Source organism: Chrysochloris asiatica, unplaced genomic scaffold, assembly GCF_000296735.1.
Source record: "Chrysochloris asiatica unplaced genomic scaffold, ChrAsi1.0 scaffold00223, whole genome shotgun sequence".
NCBI classification, from domain to species: Eukaryota; Metazoa; Chordata; class Mammalia; order Afrosoricida; family Chrysochloridae; genus Chrysochloris; species Chrysochloris asiatica.
This window is the reverse complement of record NW_006408741.1, coordinates 3,013,527-3,037,583: the sequence shown is the minus strand read 5'-3', so window position 1 is coordinate 3,037,583 and position 24,057 is coordinate 3,013,527. Positions and strand designations below refer to the sequence as shown.

General features: G+C 40.8%; 1 protein-coding gene across 1 annotated transcript in view; it reads left to right on the top strand.

The window, feature by feature from the left end:
• Positions 1-11,444: 11,444 nt before the first annotated feature.
• PARK7 (parkinson protein 7) overlaps positions 11,445-24,057 on the top strand; it is a 42,026-nt gene continuing 29,413 nt past the window's right edge. Inside the window, exons 1-2 of the mRNA XM_006873100.1 lie at positions 11,445-11,582; positions 13,679-13,780. Coding sequence (XP_006873162.1) covers positions 11,493-11,582; positions 13,679-13,780 — 192 coding nt within the window. The 5' untranslated portion in view covers positions 11,445-11,492. The remainder of the gene's footprint in view (positions 11,583-13,678; positions 13,781-24,057) is intronic.

Genomic DNA, 24,057 nt, shown 5'->3' with positions numbered 1-24,057 from the left:
TTGGATGTTGAGAAGCTCATTTGTATAATGCCTCAGAGCTGTCTTCTTTGGCCTAATAACTGCAAAATAGATTATTTGCCCAATTTAAATTTCTTTCCTTTAGTGATGCTAAAATACAGAGGAAAACAATGTGAATTTCCTAACAACATAAAAGTTCACAGTGACAGTTAAGGTAAATTTGACTTAGGAAACAAGGTTCAAAAGAAAGCAATAAATGGGTTTGGATCACTTTATAAGCTACGGTTTTGCAACTGCAAATGTAAATATTAATCAAAGGAAACTGTCAAAGAACAGGGTGAAATTAGGATAATACTGGTTATGTGCCATAGAGTCAGTTCCGACTCATCGCGACCCTGTATTGAGTTTCCGAAGAGCAGCCGGTGAATTTGAATCGCCAACTTTGCAGTTCAAACCAAACTGGGAGTTCAGTGCACTAACCCACAGTGCCACACCAGAACTCCAGTATAATACTTGTTAAGTGCCATCGAATCGGTTCGGTTCCTACCCATAGGTGTCCTGTTTCCAGTGAACAGCTCATGAGCTTGAACTGCCAACCTTGTGGTTCAAACTGACTTTGCAGTCTAGCTCGTTAACCCGTGGCGCCACACCAGGACTCCAGGATAATACTCAGCAAATATTGAGCACTTGCTATGTGCCAGGGGCTATAATGCTGGCAAGCAGGAGTTATCAAGACAGGGAAGCTCTCCCCTGGAATGTATAGGACTAGACAGACAATAAAGAAAAGGCAAGAAAATGCCAGTCATAGTGCTATGAATAAAATGGTATATAGAGAATGATTTCTATGATCTATGAAAAAATCAAATAACATGTTACATTGAGCAAATGTGCTGCAAAAGACTTCTTAAAAAAAAAAAAAAAGAAATCAGTTTCAGAACAAAGATGCTACTCATCCAAGCCCTGGTATTTTCAATTGCCTCATATGCTTGTGAAAGTTACACAATGAATAAGGAAGACCAAGGAAGAATTGATACATTTGAATTATGGTATTGGTGAAGAAGAATATTGAAAGTAAGATGACTACCAGAAGACCAAACAAACATGTCTTGGAAGAAGTATAACCAAATTGCCCTTGGTGTTGAGACTTGGTTTCATGTTTTTTGGATGTGTTCTCAGGGGGGCCAGACCCTGGAGAAGAACATTATGCTTGGTAACGTACAGGCTAGAGGAAAAAGGAAGACCCCTTACAAGATGGATTGACCACAATGGCTGAAACAACGGGCTCAAACTTAATAATCGCGAGAATGGTTCGGGGACAGGCAGTGTTTCGTTCTGTTGTGCATAGTGTCTGAACCAACTCTAAAGCACTTAACAACAACAACAACATGAGAGAATAATAATCTAACAGCAGTTTTTTGGATTTTTTTTTTTTTTTTTTTTGCTATTGCTTGTGATCAGGATAATTCTAAGGGGAATTGCTTTTAAGAACTAGCATTAGACCTGTTGGTGGTGGTTGTAACAATGTCAACACCATTTCTTCATTACTGGATTGTGAACTCCCCTAGAAAGAACAGTATCTCCCAATTAAATGTTGCAACTACTGTAGGAAAATGATGGTTTTAAGCTCCTTGAAAACAATGCATGAAGATTTATCAAATGGTTAATAAAGTAGGCAGTGGATAAGAAGGGGTTGTCCTGCCTGAAAATAGAGGACTGAAGTAGGAGGTATGGTCATTAGTAGTTGCTGTTACATGACATCAAGTTGGTTCTGACTCATAGCACCCTTATGCGCTGAAATACTGCCCAGTCCTGCACCATCCTCACAGTCGTTAAATTTGAGCCCATTGCTGCTGCCAATGTGCCACTATATCTCATTGGGGGTCTTCCTCTTTTTTGCTGACCCTCTGCTTTACCTAGCATGATATCCTTCTCCAGGGACTGGTCCCTCCTGATAATATGTCTGAAGTATGAGAGATAAAGTCTGGCCAACCTGGACTCCATGTTGTTGTTGTTGTTGTTAGGTGCCATCGAGTCGGTACCAACTCATAGCGACCTTATGCACAGCAGAACAAAACACTGCCAGATCTTGGGCCAACCTCACTATTGTTGTCACGCTTGAGTCAACTGATGTTGCCATTTTGCCATTCTATCTCACTGGGGGTCTTCCTCTTTTTATCTGACCCTCCACCGAACCAAACATGATATCCTTCTCCAGTGACTGGTCCCTCCTGACAATATGTCCGAAGTATGAGAGACGAAGTTTGGCCATCCTGACCTCCAAGGAACAGAAACTCTGGCTGCATTTCTTCCAACACAGATCTGTTGGTTCTTATGGCAGCCCATGGCACTTTCAATATTCTCCTCCAACACCATAACTCAAAAGCATCAATTCTTCTATGGTCTTCCTTATTTACTGTCCAGCTTTCGCATGCATATGAAGTTATTGAAAATACCATGGCTTGGGTCAGGCACACCTTAGTCCTTAAGTTGACATCTTTGCTCTTCAGCACTTTAAAAAGGTCTTGTGCAACAGATTTGCCTAATGCAATACGTCCTTTGATTTATTGACTGCTGCTTCTGCGAGTGTTGATAGTTGATCCAAGAAGAATGAAGTCCTTGACAACTTCCATCTTTTCTCCGTTGATAAGAATGTTGTTTATTGGTCCAGTGGTGAGGATTTTTGTTTTCTTGACATTGAGATGTAATCCATACCAAAGGCTATGCTCTTTGATCTTCCATCAGTAAATATTTTAAGTCTTCTTCACTTTCAGCAGCAAGGTTATATCATCTGAATATCACAAGTTGTTAATGAGTCTTCCTCCAATCCTTATGCCACGTTTTTCTTCATATAGCCCAGCTTTTCAGATTATTTGCGCCGCATACAGGTTGAATAAGTATGGTGAAAGAATACAACCCTGTTGCATACCTTTCTTACTTTTAAACCATTCGGTGTTCCCATGTTCTGTTCAAACAACTGCCTCTTGGTCCATGTACAGATACCTCATGAGCACAATTAAGTGTTCTGGAATACTCATATTTCACATTGTTGTCCATAGCTTGTCATGATCCACATAACCGAAAGCCTTTTCATAGTCAATGAAGCACCGGTAAACATCTTTCTGATAGTCTCTGCTTTCAGCCAAGATCCACCGGACATCATAGAATCCTTAAATATTTCAAGTTGAGGCTCGAATTTTTTCTTCAGTTCTTTCAGCTTGAGAAATGCTGAGCGTGTTCTTACCTTTTGATTTTCTAACTCCAGGAGTTTGCACATATCATTATACTTGACTTTGTCTTCTTTAGCTGCCTTTTGACTTTTTCTGTTCAGCTCTTTTAAGTCATATCTCCCATTTGCTTTAGCATCTCTACACTGGAGATTAGTTTCAGAGTCTTTTTGACATCCATTTTGGTCTTTTTCGTCTTTCAGTGTTCTTGATGACCTTTTGCTTTCTTCTTGTGTGTTGTTCTTTGTTCTTGGTGTCATCCCACAGTTCTTCTGGTCTTTGGTCATTCATTTCTAATCTATCAAAATTGTTCTTTAGATGATCTCTAAATTCAGGTTGAATGTGTTCAAGATCATATTTTGGCTCCAGTGGATTTGTTTTAATTTTCTTCAGCTTCAGCTTGAACTTGCATATGAGTAATCGATGGTCTGTCCCACAATAGCCCCTTCCTTTGTTTTGACTGATGATATGGGGCTTTTCCACCATCTTTTTCCACAGATGTAGTCAATTTGATTTCTGTGTATGCCATCTGGTGAGGTCCACGTGTATAATTGTTTTTTGTGTTGTTTTCAAAAAAGTGAACAAGTCGCTGGTCTTGCAAAATTCTATCATGTGATCTCCAGCATAATTTCTATCACCAAGGCCATATTTTCCATCTACTGATCCTTCGTCTTAGTTTCCAACCTTTGCATTCCAATCATCAGTGATTATCAATACATCTTGATTGCATGCTTGATCAATTTCAGACTGAAGAAGTTGGTAGAATTCATCAATTTGATAATTACTGGCTTTAGTGGTTGATGCATAAGTATAAACAATAGTGGTATTAACTAGTCTGCCTTGTAGGCATATGGGTGTTATCCTATTACAGACAGCACTGTACTTCAAGACAGACTTGAAATGTTCCTTTTGAGGATGAATGGGACACCATTTGTGGTTCCTTGAATTTGCTTGCTATAGCTTTTCTCTCCAAAGTCTTCTTAATTCCCAACAAGGGAACTAAGGGATTAGGTGGGACCAGGCAAATAGCGTACACAGACAGGACTCTTAAGACTGGGATTGGTTAGTTTTGCCCTATGGCTAAGTTTAAAAGGAGTCATCTCAGAGCAGAGATGGAGGATCCCAGGAACATCAAGAAGGAAGAGCATAAGTGACACATGAGATCCCTACCAAGAGAAACAGTGACTCCAAAGTCAACGGCAGAGGCAATGGCTGAGGCGGTGGTATGGAGAGACAGAGCAGCTTGGGGCTGTAGGCCTAAGGACTGAGTAAAGCTGAGTGCCTATGGGCAGTAGACTAGATTGAAGAATGTGCCCTTTGGGCATTCATAGACTGGCTAAAAGAACTTTCTAACACATGCTCAATCCAGGGCAGAGGCCAAGGGACCCCCTGGCTGAGAGGCTGAAAACAAAGAGTGAGGTGTACCTGCAGTATGGCAGACAAGAGGTTGTTCTTGACTGTAGAACTGCTGTGTCCTGAGCTGGTTTTGATCCTGAATTTGTACCTCGTTCATGTTCCTACTAAACCCCATTTGAGTATTGGTATGAATTCTGTATGGTCATTGCAATGGCTCATTGAACCCAGATGTGAGGCAGAATGCTGTGGGAGAACTGGCTGGTGTCAGAATAAAGGTAAAGAAGGTTGTAGGGTGAATGTGTGAACTCTGCTTCATAGGAATTGGCCTTGGGCTAATTATGAGTTTAATTCTCTTTTCCCCTTATGAAGCCAGGGGAAATCAGACATGGCTCCCGCATGGTTTTTGCACCATTCCTCTTCACTCTGTCATTCCTGGGATAGCAAACCATGTGATTGTCAGATTCAAAATGGTCAATGCCAATCCATTTCAGCTCACTAATGTCTATGATATCTATCTTTATGCATTCCATTTCATTTTTGACAACTTCCATTTCCCTAGATTCATACTTCGTACATTCCATGTTCTGATTATTAATGGGTGTTTACAGCCGTGTCTCCTTATTTTGAGTTATGCTCTATCAGCAAGTAAAAGTCCTGAAATCTTTCTTATCGTCCTCATGGTAAATTCCACTTTGAGGCCGCTGCTCTTCCTCAATATTTATTGCCTTCCAACTTGAGGGGCACATCTTCAGCCACTTTATGTGACAATATTCTGGTGCTATTCATCATGTTTCAATATTCTAGTGCTATCTCACAGTGTTTCACTGCTATTCATAAGGTTTTCAGTTGTGTAACATTCAAACGCAGTCTGCCTCTCCTAGTACTACTATTACTAGTGTTAGTAATAGTGCAAAATTTTTAGTGAATGGTTTACCTTTTTTTGGCTTTGGTATGTAACTGTGAGGTGAGAAATCTCTATTGATCATAAAGTGTGATGATAAATCAATGTTAACTTTAAAAATAAGAGAGTGTCATGGGTGTTGCTGACTCATGAAGTAATCCTGACGAAGTGTATGGTGATAGAGTGTGGAATTTGACATCAGAATATCTGCATTTGACCAAACTCTGCAGAACTTTATAGACTCATTTCACCATCTGGGCTTAGTCTGTGTCTGTAAAATGAAAAACATGGTAACACCTGCCAGGAAGTCAGTTTATAATGTCTATATCTGGTAAATGAGAAATAGCATTATTAGCATATTGTTTAAAATTATGACATAATTACCAGAAGGAATAGATTACAATATTTATATCTGAGCAGCAGAGCTGAGGGTAGGAAGGGCTGAGTCAGAGAAATACTGTTTTTCATCACAGGTTGTCCCCAGTTATGAACAATATCTGTTCCTCAAGTGTGTCTTTAAGTTGAACTTATAGTTTAGTAAGAGCAGATACATATGGTTTTATGTAACCTTACTTTTAGTGCAAGAAAAGACTAGAGGAGTTGCCAATGATTTAAAAGGTGCACACACACCGAGTGCAGGTGATTATCATCAAGAATTTGTTGTAAGTAGGGGTTGGCAAGTGGAGCCCTAGGATGGCGCTGCAGGATAATGCACTAGACTGCAAGGTTGGCAGTTCAAACTCACCAGCCTCTCTACTGGAGAAAGATGAGGATTTTTGCTCTTACAAAGATTTATAGCTCCAGAAACCCTATATAAGGACCCTGTGAATCAGAATAGAATCAACTGCACCTAACAATGACACAACAAAGGGCAAGTACAAGTTGTGTGTAAATTAGATGTTTCTCAACCAGGGGGCTTACTATAGAAGCCCTTCAGCACTGTATTGTTTCGTTATTGCTAAGTAACAAAACCTAATGTTACAGTTTTCATGTTGCTTGTATTCAGTTGGTGGAGCTGGCCCTGTTCTACATGTGTTAATTCTGAAAACTTGGTTGAGAAGTGAACAGCAACTTCCCTGGGGAGAAGCTGTTCATATAGCAATACAAAAGTGCATGAAAACTGAGTGGGATTAGTTGCAGAATAAGGGGGGTAAGATAGAATCCCCACTGAATCATTTTCCTTTTTTCTAGATGGATCTGGTGAAAGGAGATGGGGCGGCGGGGAGCAGTGATGGTGATAGGATTTCATAACTCAGTTGTGAGTAATCATTAGTAGGATTCATTGTGATTGTCACAACCATACTTATAGATGTGTAACTAAAAGTGGGATGTGGCTAATCTTTCATTTCAGGAACAGATGGTCTCAGGACCACCAAGAAGGTAGCGCATGGGTGGAGTGTAAGATCCCTACCTAGAAAAGCAGAGATAGTGGCAAAGGTGATGGCATGGAGAGCTAGAGCAACTGCAGACTCTTGCTGCATGCACTGAGAAAGGTTGTGTGCCTGTGAGCAGGAAACTGGCTGGTAGAATGTGCCTTTTGGATATTTAAATGAATCTGTATTTTTTGTTTTGTAAGTTCCTTTGGGAAATAGAAGAGACCAATGGAGAGAGCCACAGAGAGGAAGCAGGATAACTATTGTTACAGGGAAGAGATTGTAATCATTGAGCTGAAACAAAGTGTATAATTTTGTTAAATGTAAAATTAATGATCTTGTCTGTAAACACCCAATTATAATAAAAAGTTAAAAAAAAAAAAAGTGCATGAAAGCAAGGCTAATTTTCAGGTCAGTAACTTTCAAGTCTGTGTTCCATTGGCCAAAACAAGGCCAAACCTAAAGTCAAGGAGCAGGAAGTACACTGCGCTTGTGCAGGCGGAAGTGGAAAAAGTAACTGTTATGAAACAATAGTACGATCTTCTTCTTGTTGTTGTTGTCAGGTGCCATCGAGTCAGAACCAACTCACAGAGACCCCTTGCACAGAAGAACGAAACAATGTCCGATCCTGGGCCAACCTCACTACCGCTGCCACACTTGAGTCCATCAATGATGCCACCTGGCCAATCCATCTCGTTAGGGGTCTTCCTCTTACCCAGCATGACATTCTTCTCCAACGATTGTTTCCTCCGGACAATATGTCCAAAGTATGAGAGACAAAGCTTAGCTATCCTGGCCTCCAAGGAGCACTCTGGCTGCACTTCTTCCAAAACAGATCTATTGGTTCTTCTGGCAGTCCATGGTACTTTCAGCATTCTCCTCCAACACCACAACTCAAAGGCATCAATTCTTCTAAGATCTTCCTTATTCACTGTCCAGCTTTCGCATCCATATGAGGCTATTGAAAACACCATGGCCTGGGTCAGGCGCACCCTAGTCCTCAAGCTGACATCTCTGCTCTTCAATACTTTAAAACGTTCCTGTGCAGCAGATTTGCCCAGTGCAATACGTCGTCTGATCTCTTGACTGCTGCTTCCGCGAGTGTTGATAGTTGATCCAAGAAGAATGAAGTCCTTGACAACTTCAATCTTTTCTCCATTGATAAGAATGCTGTTTATTGGCCCAGTGGTGAGGATTTTTGTTTTCTTGACATTGAGATGTAATCCATATCTAAGGCTGTGCTCTTTGATCTTCATCAGTAAATGTTTTAAGTCCTCTTACCTGAGTAATATTTGAGTTTTTTAAATGTAGTAGTTGTTGTTGTTATGTGCTGTGGAGTCAGTTCTGATGCATACGACCCTGTACAGGGTTTCCGAGGCTGTAAATCTTTACGGGAGCATAAAGCCTCATGTTTCTCCCACGGGAACAGCTGGTAGTTTCGAATTGCTGACCTTGAGGTTTGTAGCCCGATTCCTAACAACTACGCTACCAGTAAAATGTAGCGCATTGTATTAATTTAATAAAAATTAATGCTGTCTCAGGTCCATTTTGGAGGCCTGGTAGAGTAGTGGATTACAAATTGGGCTGCTAACCACAAGATCAGTAGTTCAAATCTACCAGTCACTAAATGGGAGAAAGATGAGACTTTCTACTTCCGTAAATATATATAGCCTTGGAAACACAGGGTTGCTGTGAGTTGGTGGCACACAACCAACCATCAACCAGGTCCATTTCAGATCTTGATTGTGGTGCAGACGTCTCCACAGTGTTAACTCAGACTCTGCCTGCCAATCCATGTGTTTTGCCAGTTTTATTTTATCATGATTTTCTCATGCTACAGCATGCCATCATTAAGAACACCCACCTCACAATTACCAGGGTCACACGAAAATAATATGTGAAAGTGTTTTGTAAACTAACAAAGTAAAAAACATTCACTGAAAATACACATTTTAAGTATGTCAATCGAAACTTAAAAAAACAACCCACGAACATATTTAAAATATTATTGGATATCATACATTACTGGTGGGAGTGTTCAGTGTTTCAACTTCTGTTGAGTTGCTCAGATGCAGTTCCAGTTCTGGAAATGTACCTCGTTATTTACCCAGCATGAGTAGAACTCGAACGTTTTGTATAAAGTTACTCCATGCTGCACTGTTCATGCGGAATACGGCTGGAAATAACCTAAATGTTCATCAGTTAAAAAAAACAACTATGAATTAGTCCCACAATGACCCTAATATCCATTGTGTGTGTGTTGGGTGGGGGAGGACAGGGGGATTCTTCTTTTCATATAGATCTTCAAGATCCATTAAGTGAAAAACAGTGCAGGATACAGTATGCTACATTTGTATGTGAAGAAGTGGGACTAGTCTGTATCCGTATTTGCTAGTACTTGCATGAAAACTGGAAGGATTCTCAAGAAAGTAGTTAGTTTACTGGGTTGGGGGGTGGGATGGAATTGGACGGGAATAGGAATGGGAGAGGTCTTTTCGGTGAAACTCTTATCAACTTGGTTTTTGAAACTGGTCTACGTACTGATATTCAAAATAAACATTAAATCAAGTACTTATTAAACTCATGTGCTCAGCATTGTTTTAATCTTGTGGACACAGACATCGTTCTCCCGCAGAACAGCTGGTAGTTTCGACCTGCTGATCGTGAGGTTCGCAGCCCGATTCGTAACCACTACGCTACCAGAGCTCCTTCAGAAGCGACATCAGGAATCTAACAATTAAGAGATAAGCATTGCTGTTGTTGTTGTGTGCCGTGGAGTAGGTTCCGACCCATAGCGACCCTGTACAGGGTTTCCGAGGCTGTAAATCTTTACGGGAGCAGAACGCCTTATCTTTCTCTCGCGGAGCGGCTGGTAGTTTCGAACTGCTGACCATAAGGTTCGCAGCCCGATTCGTAACCACTAAGCATACGCATATCGGCACGAAATTGTCATTTAAATTAATAGTCATTCTATCCCGCGACAAGATCCGGGAAGACTTTGAAGAACGAATCCCAACAGATCTAAGGTGAAATGGCGAAAGTGTTCCAGTGCAAAGGGAGTGCTAAACGAACATAACAAACGCCAGGAACAAATCTACTGTATTACACATTTGTTTTAAATAGCTGCAGCGGCTCTAGACAGCGGTTCCGTGTTTTTCATCTTCGGCAAAAAATAAACCCCAAAACGGGTTAAATTGGGGGGAGGGGAGGCTGTGTCATTCGTGGGAGGGATTTCGCGCGGATTAACCAATAGTGTTGCCTAGACTTTACTGAAAATAATTCCTAAACACGCAATTACGATGCGGAAAAACGACTCTAGTGCACCAATCAGAGGTCGCCTCATTGGATGTTAGGAAATGTGTCGCAGAACGCGCGAGTCTGCGCATTGATAAGGAACTTTAACAACGCGAGTCTGCGCAATACGGGGAAGCGAAGCCAGGCGACACGAGTCTGCGCAGTGCAGAGCGGGGGGGCGGGGCGTCTTGGTTCCGGTCAAGTCCTCCGTAGAGCAGAAGTGTTGCAGGTCGGGCGAAGGCGCTGCGTGTGTAGGAGAGACGCGAGGTTAGGTCGGGCTTGGGGAAGACGTGCGCCGTGTGCGCAGGCAGCGCGGGGACTCTGGGCTACTGGATCACACCCTCTGCTGCGTGGGCTTCGGAGGGTAGATCCCCTCCGACCGCTAGGCCTGTGCTTTCAGATGACGTCCCTGAACCGTATAGACCCGACCACTGGTTGCGTTTGGTAAACACCACGCTTGAATCTAAGCAGATAACTTGCATTTTTGACCTTCAGTGTAGAGTGTCTATAAAGAGAATTTCCAAAATGCTGAACGTACATCTCACTGGTTTGAACTTAGTTAACACTGTGTGTTGAAATAGTGTTATTGAAAATCTGACTTGCTTGAACAACTGGGTCCAGAATAAGATTATTGCTTTCAAGTGCCCTCGAGTTATTTCAGAGTCTTAGTGACCCTGAATAGGGTTTCTGAGAAGCAGCTGGTGGATTTGAACCACCTACCTTTATGCTAGCAGTACTGCACAGCGCCAGAACTATGTGCCAAGAGAGATCACGTTGCTGGGTTAGATTTTAGTGAGGGGACTTTCCATCTTTCTCAGTCATAAAAGATGTGTTAAAGCGTTACCACCAATAAGTCCCTCCAAAAGTTTTTAGTACAGTTTATGGAAACTGAAAAAAAATTCCCTCCAAAAATCTAACAGGCTAATTACTAAACAGTGAGTATTTAATTTTATGCCCCGAAAATCTATTTTATTCATTGTTCTGTGAAATAGTATTAAAAAAAGACAGATGTCTTTGTATTCCGTGCAGTGTGTGAAATGCAAAACCCATGTATTTGTGTTTTTAAAAAACCTCACTTGCAGTATAAGAAATTGGATTTAGACAGACATGGTAAAAACATAATGCTGAAAGAAAATCAAACCAATTCTGACACTTAGGTATTTTGTGTCACCCCTGAGACCTCGCTGTGGTTTTGTATTAGAAATCAGTGGCAGAACTCTATAATATAACCCTACAGCCTTCGTTTTTAGTTTTGTCTATCGGACCGTTTACCTGAGGCTTAACTTGTTTCTAACTTTAATTTTCTTTTGGTTATTTCAGGGGTGCAGTGAAAGGTCTTTCCTATTTAGTCTTTTTTTTTTTTTTTAAAAATCCAACCACTTGAAAATGGCTTCAAAAAGAGCTCTGGTCATCCTTGCCAAGGGAGCAGAGGAGATGGAGACGGTCATTCCTGTGGATGTCATGAGACGAGCTGGAGTAAGTCTCTCCCCCCCCCCCCCCCAATCACCACTGGCTCTAACCCTCTTGCTGCCATTTTGAAAAGTGGATTTTTAAAAGACATTTTGAATACTGTTCAAAGTACTGTAGACACATTTCAAACCTATGCATAAGTACGCCCTGGTTGATTAATCTATCTATGATCAGTTTGAACTGAAAGGTTGGTAGTGCAAATCCACTAGCTGCTCCTTGGAAACCCTATACAGGTCTCTATTAGTCAGACTCACTCGATGGCACTTAACAACAACAATGAAACTATGTGATCAAAATGACAGCAGCAACTTGAAAGGTTATTGAAGGGGTAGATGAGAAATAAGGGACAGACTAGTGACTTTGTAATAATGATGATGAAATCGTTTTTAAGAAGGATGGCTTAACATGAAGAATGTCACCAATGTCATTGGAAGTGTCCATGTAGACTGAAGTGGTGCATGTCTTGTTACATATATTTTTACCAAAAAAATTCATTTACTTACTGAACAGCAGACTCCAGAATAAGATGGGTGTTCCTTTGAGTCAGTTCCGAGTCATAGCTACACTGAATAGGATTTCTGAGAAGCTGCTGGTGGATATGAACTGCTGACCTTTCTGTTAACAGTTCTGTACAGTGCCAGAACTATGTGCCAAGAGAGATCATGTTGTTGGATTAATTACACTTTAGTGAGGGGGACTTCCCATCTTTCTCAATCATAAAATCTGTGTTAAAGCGTTTAATGCCAGTAAGTCCCTTCATGTACTAACTACTTGTTAACATTTGACCATATTTCAGACCCACTTCTTAAAAAACAAATGCTTTCAGAAATAAACTTGAAGAAGGCCATTTGTTCTTTTCCTAGATGTGTTCTCTTTTGTCCCCAAATGTAAATAACTGCCGTCTTTGAATTGCTTTAAGTTTATCCCTTTAAAGTAACATTAACTGTAGCTGCCCTCTTGTGTGTTTGTCCCCACATGGTACACGAGGCTAGAGAGCACAGATGGTATGTTGTGCCATGTGTCGTTCTAAACACTGATTTAAACTTTCCTACAACAACAGCAAACAACTCTGTATTGCCATCATTGTTTTGCAGTTGAGGAAACCAAGGCACAGATACACAAAGTAACCTCATGCTCACAGTGAGCTAGTAAAAGAGCCAGCATGGAGATACAGGCTGTGTAATCCTCTTACCACTGGCTCCTGGTCTGTTAATCCTGTACACTCTGGCACTTACAACTCTCACAAGTGTAGATATGTGTTGATCCAGTGTATTCATTTAAAATTGCTACTTACTCTTTTGGTATGGAGCCCTGGTGTGGCACTGTGAGTTAATGTCGGTTTGAACTGCAAGGTCAGTGGTTCAAGCTCACCAGCCGCTCCTCAGAAACCCTGTACAGGCTTGCTATGAGTCAGAATCGACTCGACGGCACTTAACAACAACAAAACAGACCCAGTGATGTATAAACATTCCACAATTGATTGCATGGCTTCTAATTACAGTATTACCAGACTGAAATCAATACTCCTGTGTACCTTTTCTTGTGCAAATGTGTGGGAGGTGTCCCAGAGCATATACGTAGAAGAGGAACAGTAGAAGTGGTGGGACAAGGATGTCATCAGCATGATTGGATTTTGTCACAGTGCTCTGCCATCTACCAATTTGCTATTCCATCAGCAGTGTAGGAAAATTCCCATTTTCCAAATACCGGTTTTAGATATCATCTACTTCCAAAAGTATTTCATTGTTTAAATTTGCATTTCTACCTTATGGAAACAGTCTGAGGTTTAAATGACCACAGCAGCCCTATGCGGTGAGTTATTAATAGGATGATCCCATCATTTATTGCCCACACTGAAGCGCTTCGGGGATAAAGGATATTCTTAACAGGATAGGATGCCTGGACAGCAGCTGTAATTGGGAGTGTCCCAGGCAAACTGGGACCTATTATCAAATCGACTCAGTCACCTTATTTTAAATTCTGCATAGCTCTGTTGCGTTGTTTTCTCCCAAATTAATATAAAATGCAGGGCAACTGTTGAAATGTTTCTCTAAATTTCTGGCTCAGTGTTCTTAAATGACATGATGACATCTTTCTCTTAGATTAAGGTCACTGTTGCCGGCCTGACTGGAAAAGACCCGGTACAATGTAGCCGAGATGTTGTCATTTGTCCTGATTCCAGTCTTGAAGATGCAAAAAAAGAGGTTTGTTCTCCCTACTTGGAACTATTCCCTAATCTGACTTCTTTATTAGTATGAATTTCTGGAAATGTCTTTAGACTACATCTAAGACTACTGTTAGTACAGGCTTATTTTAAGAAAGGTGTTCTGCTTAGATGTCTTCCCCACTAAGGTAAGTCCTGGGAGGGTGAGGACTTCACTGTTTCTTACCCTCCATCCATAGCACTTGGGGAATGCCTGACATAGCGTGTGTTTTGTAAGTGTTGGATGTATGGATGGTTGGATGGCTGAATGGATGGGTGGGTGTTTGGAAAAGTAGACGGGGAGGAGTGGATAGATGGAGGGATGTATGGTTAGATAGAAGGATGGATATGTGGGTGTTGGCAGCATTGTTCTCGTCTTTCATTATCCTTCTTCTTCCTTACAAAACAGACTTACATGCTGCTATAACGCTGTGACTTGATATGAGATAATTAACTACCACCTTTGCCATCAGTTTCTTAGTCTTTATTCTAAAGTTACTTTTTTTCATATCCCTCTTCAATGACGTAGACATAGTTATGTGTCTCGCTTACATGGAATAAGTCATACTATGTTAGTGATTCGATTAAGTGAGGAGCTATTTGTTGTTTGGTATCATCAAGTGGGTTCTGACTCCTAGCAACCCTGCAAAGTATGAGAGCCAAAGTCTCACCACCTGGGCTTCTAAGGAGCATTCTGGCTGCACTTTGTCCAACACAGAGTTGTTGGTTCTTTTGGCAGTCCATGGCACTTTAAATGTTCTCTTCCAACATTATAACTCAAATGCATCAATACTTGTATGGTCTGTCTTATTCATTGTCCAACTTTCACATGCATATGGTAAAGAAAAATACCATGGATTGGGTCGGTCGCTTTAGTCCTCGAACTGATTTTTTTGCTGATGAACACTGTAAAGAAAGTGTAGCAGATTTACCTAATGCAACATGTCATTTGCTTCCATGAGTATTGATTCTGGATCCAAACAAAATGAAATCCTTGACAACTTGAATCTTTTCTCCATTTAACATGATGTTATTTATCGGTCTGGTTGTGAAGATTTTTGTTTTCTTTACATTCAGGTTCAATCCATATTGAAGGTTGTAGTCTTTGATCTTTACCGGTATTTGAAGTCTTCGTCATGTCAAGCCAGCAAGGTTGTATCATCTGAATACTGAAAGTTGTTAATGAGTCTTCCTCCAATCCTGATGTCACATTCTTCTTCATATAACCCAGCTTCTCGGATTGTTTGCTCAGCATACAGATTAAATAAGTATGGTGAAAGGATACAACCTTGATGCACACCTTTTCTGATTTGAACCATTCAATGCCCCCTTGTTCTGTTAGAACAACTGACTGCCTCTTGGTCTATGTACAGGTTCCTCATGAGCACAAATCAGTGTTCTGGAATGCTCACTCTCCATAGTGCTGTCCGTAGCTTGTCGCGATCCACATAGTTGAAAGCCATTCCATAGTCAATAAAGCTCAGGTAAACATCTTTCTTATATTCTCTCCTTTTAGCCAGGATCCATCTGATGTCAACAGTGATAGCATTCGTTCCATGTCCTCTTATAAATGGGGCTTGAATTTTTGACAGTTCTCTTTTGTTGTACTGTTAAAGCCGTTTTTGAATTGTCTTCAGAAATTGATTTACATGTGATACTATTAATATTGTTTGATGATTTCCACATTCTTTTGGGTCATTCTCTTTGCAATAGACACAAATACGTATCTCTTCCAGTCCAAACTTCTTGCCATAGATAAATGAGTCAAGTGACTCGAGTACTGCATCAGTTTGTTGAAAGATTTCTGTTTGTATTCCGTCATTCCTGGTACCTTGTTTTCACCAATTCCTTTAATGCAGCTTGGACTTCTTTCTTAAATACTGTCGGTTCTTGATCTGATGCTACTTCTTGAAATGGTTGAACTTAAACTGTTTTCTTTTTTATACGGTGACTATATATGTCTTGTTTCTTCTTTTGAGGCTTTCTGCATCATACATTCTTTTGCCCATAGAATCCTTCAACATTGCAAGCCGAGGCTTACAGTTTTTCCTTCAGTTCTTTCAGCTTGAGAAATGCTTGGCTGTTCGTTCTTTCTTCTTTTCCTATGCTCTGATCTTTGCAAATTATAATACTTGACTGTCTCCTCAAGCAGCCCTTTGAAATGTTCTGTTCAACTCTGTTACATGCTCATTTCTTTCATTTGTTTTAGCATCTTTATGCTGGAGAACAAATTTCAGAGTCTCTTTGGCACCCATTTTGGTTTTTTCTTTGTTTCCTGTCTTGTTTTTTAAGTTTTTATTATAGATTGAGTGAAAGTTTACAGGGCAGAGCATCAGTTTTACTTCAATGAATTGTATACTTTGTTTCATTACAATGATTATAATCTCCATGTACCATCAGTTAACAGTATTTCTCTATTCATTTTAGCTCTTCTTTTTATTTTGAAGCACTCAGGCATATATAATAATTTAAACCACCAAAGGGCACATTCTGCAAGTCTGCCTCTTGGCCAACAGTTCTCTGTCCCTCATTTACATGAATCTAGAGTCCTCAGCTGCTCCCTCTCTCCATGTCTCCATCTCTGGTATTGCTGCTTCTCTGGATAAGGTCCCGCATTCTGCTTGTGCTCTTCACCCTTAATGGTCCTAGGGTCCTTCTTCTGGACTGTAAGATTAACCACTCCCCCATTTTTGTTATAAAACTTCTGCCTTTACAATTGTTAAAGTCACAGTTAGACATGATAACAATTACTTACTGTTGAATTATAAGACTCTATCCCCATCTCTCTTACCAGACCCACCTAGACAAGATGAAAACTATTCAGTGGGGACTCTATGTTCCCTCACACGCTCTTAAACTCAACTTCCTTTTGAAGCATTGTAAGCTAGTAACTTCATGCCTTTATTGCCTCCTCATGGCAGCCAATGTCTTAAGTTGCCTGTGTCTATCTACCCTATATACAGAAGGGATAGCATTGATCCTTGATGTGAAGACTCCTCTCCTCTCTGTTGGTATTTTGAGCTACTACTACCTCCATGAGTATAGGTCAAATTCATAAAATTGTAATAATTTGCCCTCATTTCCTTTATCAAAAATAGCTTTTTAAAAAAAAAAAAAAATCTTCCTCTAGTTGAGTTCTGATTATCAAGCCATTAGGCTTGGTCAAATAGTTTACTCTGCAAGTTTGGGTGTTCTTGTGCATCTCCCCTCACTTCATATCAGCTGGATGCTCATTCTCAGCTATGTCCTTGTTCATGGGCTCAGGTGTCCCCAGGTCTCACCACACTTTGGACCAAGCAGCCCTTTCTCATCTCTCTCTCATCTCTGTCAACGGGAGTCTATGGAAGGTGCTTGAACTCAGCCCATTTCTTCATTGCTGCCTTTCCCCTTTCCCACTCTTCCACTCACCAGTAGACCAATGTGGTCACCAGCAAGCTTACATGCTTGCTCATGTGTTCCCTTTGAGTTTCAGTCTTAGGATGGGTTTGTCCTGAAGGGACTTGCTTGCCTTGATGGCTTCCCAGCGAACATCTTGTAGTAGGCAATCATACTGCCTTTTTTTTCCCTGATGATCTTTGAAGATGTGTCTTCTGCTGTTCTAGCTGTTTCAGTCTTCTCTGCTTTTCCTTTTTAATGGGAATTTCCCACCTCAGAAGGTTGTGGATAGGGCTCAGGATTCAACTTAAGGTCCTATACACTACAAAGGCTCCACAAGAGACCTATTTCACTGAGCAAGTTGTAGAACTCCTTTTGGTAGTATAGTGGTTATGAATTGGGCTGCGAACCGCGAGGTCAGCAGTTCGAAACTACAAGCTGCTCCGTGGGAGAAAGGTGAGGCGTTCTGTTCCCGTTAAGATTTACAGCCTCAGAAACCCTGTACAGGGTCGCTATGAGTCAGAACTGACTCCACGGCACACAACCACCACCAATCAGTTATAGGCTTACAAGCTTTCTATAATTATGTTTCCTGGCATTCCTTTCTGTCCCACTCAAGTGTCTATTTTTTAATAGTAGGCAAGGGAAATCAATATTCGTAAGACAGTCAAGCATCTTAGTTTTTTTTCTTTCATTTCATTATTTCCCCTCTTCAAACTATGCCTCGATCTCTGTATCACAGAGCCCTGTTTTTCCAGGCTTGAACATGCATCACTGTTGACCTCTGTCCTATTTAGCCCATGCAAACCTGTCTCAGTCTTCCCGTTGACCTTGTTCTTCCACCCCCTTCCCCTTCTTGTGTATTGCCCCCCCAACATCTGAACTATGTGTCTGCTCCCTACCCTGTGCTCTACCATCACCTCCCTCCACTTCTACCAAACACCCCCACCCCCACCCCTTCCGGTAACCAACAAAGAATTTTTTTTTCCTTTTAGTATGGGTATCTTTTCTTAAGCTTTTACAATAATGGTCTTATGTGGTATTTGTCCTTTTGTGACTAATTTCACTCAGCATAATGTCCTCAAGGTTCATCCATGTTATGACTTACCTTGTTACTCTTCAAGGTAGCATAATATTCCATTGTGTGTATGTACCAAAGTTTGTTTATCTGTTCTTCCATTGATGGGCATTTAGGTTGTCTCCATCTTTTTGCTGTTGTGAATAGTGCTGCTATGAACATTGGTGTGAATATCTTTTCGTGCTATAGCTCGTATTTCTTGTGGATATATATCAAGTAGAGGAATTGCTGGATCATAATGGTATTTCTATTTGAAGTGCCATACTGTTTTCCAGAGTGGTTAGAACATTTGGCATTCCCACCAGCAATATAGGAGGGTTCCAGGCTCTCCACATCTTCCCTAGCATTTATTGTCCTCTGCGTTTTTGAACTTCGCTGTTATTTGCTGCTGTGAGATGATACCTAATTGTTGTGATTTGCATCTCTCTAATGGCTGATGATCGTGAACATTTCTTCATATGTTGGCTGCCTGAATGTCTTCCTTGGTGAAGTGTCTGTTCATGTCCTGTGCCCATTTTTTAATTGGGGTACTTGTCTTTTTCTTGTAGAGATGTTGTAGTTTCCTATAGAGTTTAGAGATTAGTCCCTAGTCTGATACGTCATTGAAAAAGATTTTTTCCCATTCTGTGGGCTCCCTTTTTACTCTTTTGGTAAAATCCTTTGATGTACGTAAGTTTCTATTTTTAGAATGTCCCAATCATCTATTTTGTTTTTTATTTGTGTAATTTTCATAATGTTTGGTCATCTGTGTGTGTACTGGATTAGAGAGCCTTTAAATTTGTCCCTATTTTTTCATCAATGACCATTATAATTCTGGGATTCCCATTTAGGTCTTTAATCCATGGTGAGTTGGTTTTTGTATATGGCATAAGGTAAAGGCCTTTTTTCAATCTTTTGCATATCAATTTCCAGTTATGTCAGCACAATCTGTTGAAGAGACTATGTCTTCTCCACCCAATGTACTGTGACCCTTTGTCAAAGATCAGTTGGCTGTTTGTTGATGGCTTAATTTCGGGATTCTCAGTTCTGTTCCATTGATCTATGTGTCTTTCATTGTACCAGTACTGTTTGACAACTGTAGCCATGCAGTAAATTTTGAAATCAGGTAGTGGGAGGCCTGCAACTTTGTTCTTCTTAAGCAGTGCTTTGCTTATCTTGGATCTCTTTCTTTTATATATAAAGTTTGTGATTGTTTTTTCCATCTCTAAAGAATGTCGTTGGAATCTGGATTGGGATTGCATTATATGTGTAGATTGCTTTGGGTAGTACTGACATTTTCACAATGCTAAGTGTTCCTATCCAGGAGCATGGTATATGCTTCCATTTTTGCAGGTCTCTTATAGTTTCTTGTAGTAGAGTTTTGTAGTTTTCTTTGTATAGGTCTGTTGTTTCTCTGGTTACATTTATTCTTAAATATTTCGTCCTTTGGATGGCTATTGTAAATTGTATATTGCTTTCTTAATTTCCTTTTCAGTGTTGTTGTCATTATTAGTATAGAGGAATCCAACTGATTTTTGTATGTTGATCTTGTACCCTGCCTCTTGGCTGAATCGTCCAATGAGTTCCACTAGTTTTTTTGCTGAGTCTTCAGGGTTTTCTATGTACAGGATCATTCTTTCCTGTCTTTTTAATGACCTTTGCTTTCCTTTTATATGATGTTCTTGATATCATCTCATAGTTCTTTTGATATTTGGTCATTAGTGTCTAATGCATCAAAGCCTGTTCTTGAGATGGTCTCTAAATTTAGGTGGAATATGTTCAGGGTCACATTTTAGCTCTTATGGACTTGTTTTAATTTTCTTAAGCTTCAGCCTGAACTTGCATATGAGCTATTGATGGTGTGTTCCACAGTGTGCCCCTTGCCTTCCCCAATCTGTTTTGGCTGATGATGCTTAGCTATTTCACTTTCTTTTCTCACAGATGTAGTCAGTTTGTTTCTGTTTATTCCATCTGGTGAAGTACATGTGCTTAGTATTGTCATTGATGTTGTTTAAGAAAGGTTTTTGCAATGAATACGTCCTTGGTTTTTTGAAGTTCTGTCATGCGATATCCAACATCGTTTCTATCACCAAAGCCATATTTTCCAACTACTGATCCTTTCTTTTCTTCCCAACCTTTTCATTCCAAATGCCTGTAATTATCAATACAGCTTGGTTGCATGCTTGGTTAATTTTAGAGTGAAGAAGTTCTTCAATTTGAAGAATTCTTCAATTTCATCATCACTGACTTTCTTGGTTAGTGCAGAAATTTGACTGATACTGGTTTTATTTGCATTTGTATGGATATTATCCTGTCACAGCCAGTGTTGTACTTCAAGATATATTTTGAAATGTTCTTTTTTGACGATGAATGCAATGTCATTCCTCTTAAATTTGCCATTCCTGGCATAGTAAATTATGTGATTGTGTGATTCAGAATGGTCAGTAATGTTTCCATTTCAGCTCATGAATGCCTAGGATATTGATCTTTATGCATTCCATTTCATGGCAACTTCCAGTTTTCCTAGATTCATACTTCGTGCATTCCATATACTGACTACTAATGGATGTTTACAGCTATTTCTCATTTTGAGTTGTGCCCCATCAGCAAAAGAAGGTCCTGTTACTCCGTTTATGTCATCATGGTCAACTCAACTTTGAAGAGCCAGCTCTTCCTCAGTTGTACTTTCAGTGCCTTCTAACCTGCGGTGCTCATCTTCTGGCACTATATCTGAACATTCTGTGCTAATCATGTTTTCATCTTCCCACACTACAGCTGTTGATAAGGTTTTCAGGGGCTAAACCTCCAGAAGTAGGCTGCCTCTCCTTTCTAAACTGTCTTCATCTGGGTACTCCACTGAACCCTGTCTACCATGGGTGACCCTGTTGGCATTTAGTACTGGTGGCATAGCTTCCAGTATCACAGCAACACGCAAGCCACCTCAGTATGACACACTGACAGACGAGTAGTGGAAGGGAGGAGTAATACTTCTACTTAAATTATGTAGCTTTTTCAGTGCCTTTAGAATTATGATTCTTAACCTTACGAGGTGACAGATGCCTTCACTTTGTGAAGAGGAGTTGTGTCCCTTTTCCTAAAAGCCTGTCACCCATACATGTACAGACGTGCCTGCTTACCCATTTTACAGATATAGCTGGCCAGTGTAACAGGCTTCAGTGGTGGAGATGTAGCCGGAAAGGAGGGAGAGCCCGCTCATGAAGGGCTGTTGGGCCCTGCTAAGGAGCCTGGGACCTGGGAGTATGATTGCCTGAGCCTGGCTGTGCATTTAAAATGCATGAGGGAAAGCTGCTTTCTTTCTGATAAATTCAGGCATTTCAGTGATAGGTTTTGGAGAATTAGAATATTGGTATTGAAATGTAAATTGTTGGCACTTTCCAAATAGTATGTATACTATATACTCCTCCTCCTCTGCTGTTCTGTACTGAAAATGTCTGGGTATTTTATAACAGTGGTTAGTTTTTGTGTTTATGACACACTTCAGATGTTAAAGCGAGTGAAAGACAGTCTGTATTTCATGTCTTCAGTTTTGATTGGCTGTAAAACAATAGTTGTTGTTAGGAGCTTCCAGTGGTTCCTATTCATCGCAACCCCGATTACACAATAGAACAAAACACTGGGCCTGTGCCATCCTCTCAGTTGTTATGTTTGAGCATAGTGGTTGGTGCATAAATGTGAATCATAGTGGTATTAACTTGTCTTCTTTATGTTGTTGTTGTTAGGTGCCATCGAGTCGGTACTGACTCATAGTGGCCCTATGCACAGGACAATGAAACACTGCCCAGTCCTCTGCCAACCTCATAATTGTTGCCATGCTTGAACCCATTGATGCTGCCACTTTGCCAGTCCATCTCCCTGAGGGTCTTCCTCTTTTCCTTTGACTCTCCACTTGTCCAGCGACTGGTCCCTCCTGACAGTATGTCCGAAGTATGAGAGACGAAGTTTGGCCATCCTGGCCTCCAACGAGCACTGTGGCTGCACTTCTTACAAAACAGATCAGTTTGTTCTTTTGGCAGCCCATGGCACTTTCAGTATTCTCCTCCAACACCATAAATCAAAAGCATCAATTCTACGGTCTTCCTTATTCAGTGTCCAGCTTTTGCATGCATATGAGGTTATTGAAAACACCATTGCTTGGGTCAGGCGCACCTTGGTCCTCAAGCTGACATCTTTGCTTTTCAACACTTGAAAAAGGTCTTGTGCAACAGATTTGCCTAATGCAATATGTCGTTTGATTTATTGACTGCTGCTTCCGTAAATGTTGATAGTTGATCCAAGAAGAATGAAGTTCTTGACAACGTCAGTCTTTTCTCCGTTGATAAGAATGTTGATTGGTCCAGTGGTGAGGATTATTTTTTTTCTTCTTTTCATTGAGATGCAATCCATATTGAAGGCTGTACTCTGATCATTATCAGTAAATATTTTAAGCCTTCTTCACTTTCAGCAAGCAAGGTTGTATCATCTGCATATCGCAGGTTGTTAATGCGTCTTCTTCCTCCAATCCTGATGCCATGTTTTTCTTCATAGAACCCAGCTTCTTGGATTATTTGCTCAGCATACAGGTTGAATCAGTATGATGAAAGAATACAACCTTGTCGCACACCGTTCTTAATTTTAAAATAGTCAGTGTTACCATGTTATGTTCCACCAACTGCCTCTTGGTCCAGGTACAGATTCCTCATGAGCACAATTAAGTGTTCAGGAATATTCATACTTCGCAATGTTGTCCATAGCTTGTCATGATCCACACAGTCCATGTATTAGTGGATGTTTGTAACTGTTAACTTCTCATTTTGAATTGTGTCCCATCAGCAAATGAAAGTCCTGAATGCTTCCACGTCATTCAGGTCAACTTTGCTTTGAGGAGGCATATCTTTGGAGTATTTTGAGTGCCGTCCAACTTGAAGGGACCCTCCTCTGGCACTGTATCAGACAGTGCTCGGCTGCTGTTCATAAGGTTTTCAAAGGCTAACATTCACAAGTGGTCTGCCTCTCCCTCTTCCTTGTCTTAGTCTGAAAGCTCCACTATAGCGGCCTCCCTGTGAGTATAACAGCAGGGTATTTAACATACTGGTTGCATAGTATCACAGAAGTCCACAAGCCACCACAGTATGATGATGAGCTGACAGACAAGTGGAAAACAACAGTAGGAGTCTAAAAACTAAATGTACTAACTACAATCCCACCACCATTGAGTTGGTTCTGACTCATAGTGAGCCAATAGGACAGAGTAGAACTGCCCCATGGGGTTTCAAAGGTTGTAAATCTTGTTTTTTCTTCAGTTTTTTATTGTGAATGAGTGAAGGTTTGCAGCACAGGTATCAGTTTTACATTCAACAAATTGTATTCCTTATTCCATCTCAGTGATTGCAGTCCCCTCAGCATACATCATCTGTTCTACTCCCTCCTGGGGCTTCACATTTCCATCCTCTTCTCCCAACCCTTCTGAACTGTGATGTTGCTCTTTGGCTCTCAAGTGGCTGACTGTTCTAAGGTGTGCCTACCTCACTGATGCTGTCTCCCATGTATACCTATCTATTGATGGCTGAAAATTGTGCCATGGGGGCGAGTGAAGTTCCAGAGCTGAGGGGTAGCCAAGGGCCATAGCCTTAGGGTTCCACCAGTCTCTGTCTGACCGGTAAGCCTGTCTTTTTATGATTTTGAGTCTTCTCCCACTCTTCAGGACCTTCTAGTATGATCCTTGTAGGATTTGCACTGGACTGCCTATTGTGAGGGTGGCAGTTCAGCCTCACTTGGGAACGCCAGACAGGTGTGCTATGAGTCAGAACCAACTCTGTACAGGTGCACTGTGAGTCAGAACCAACTCT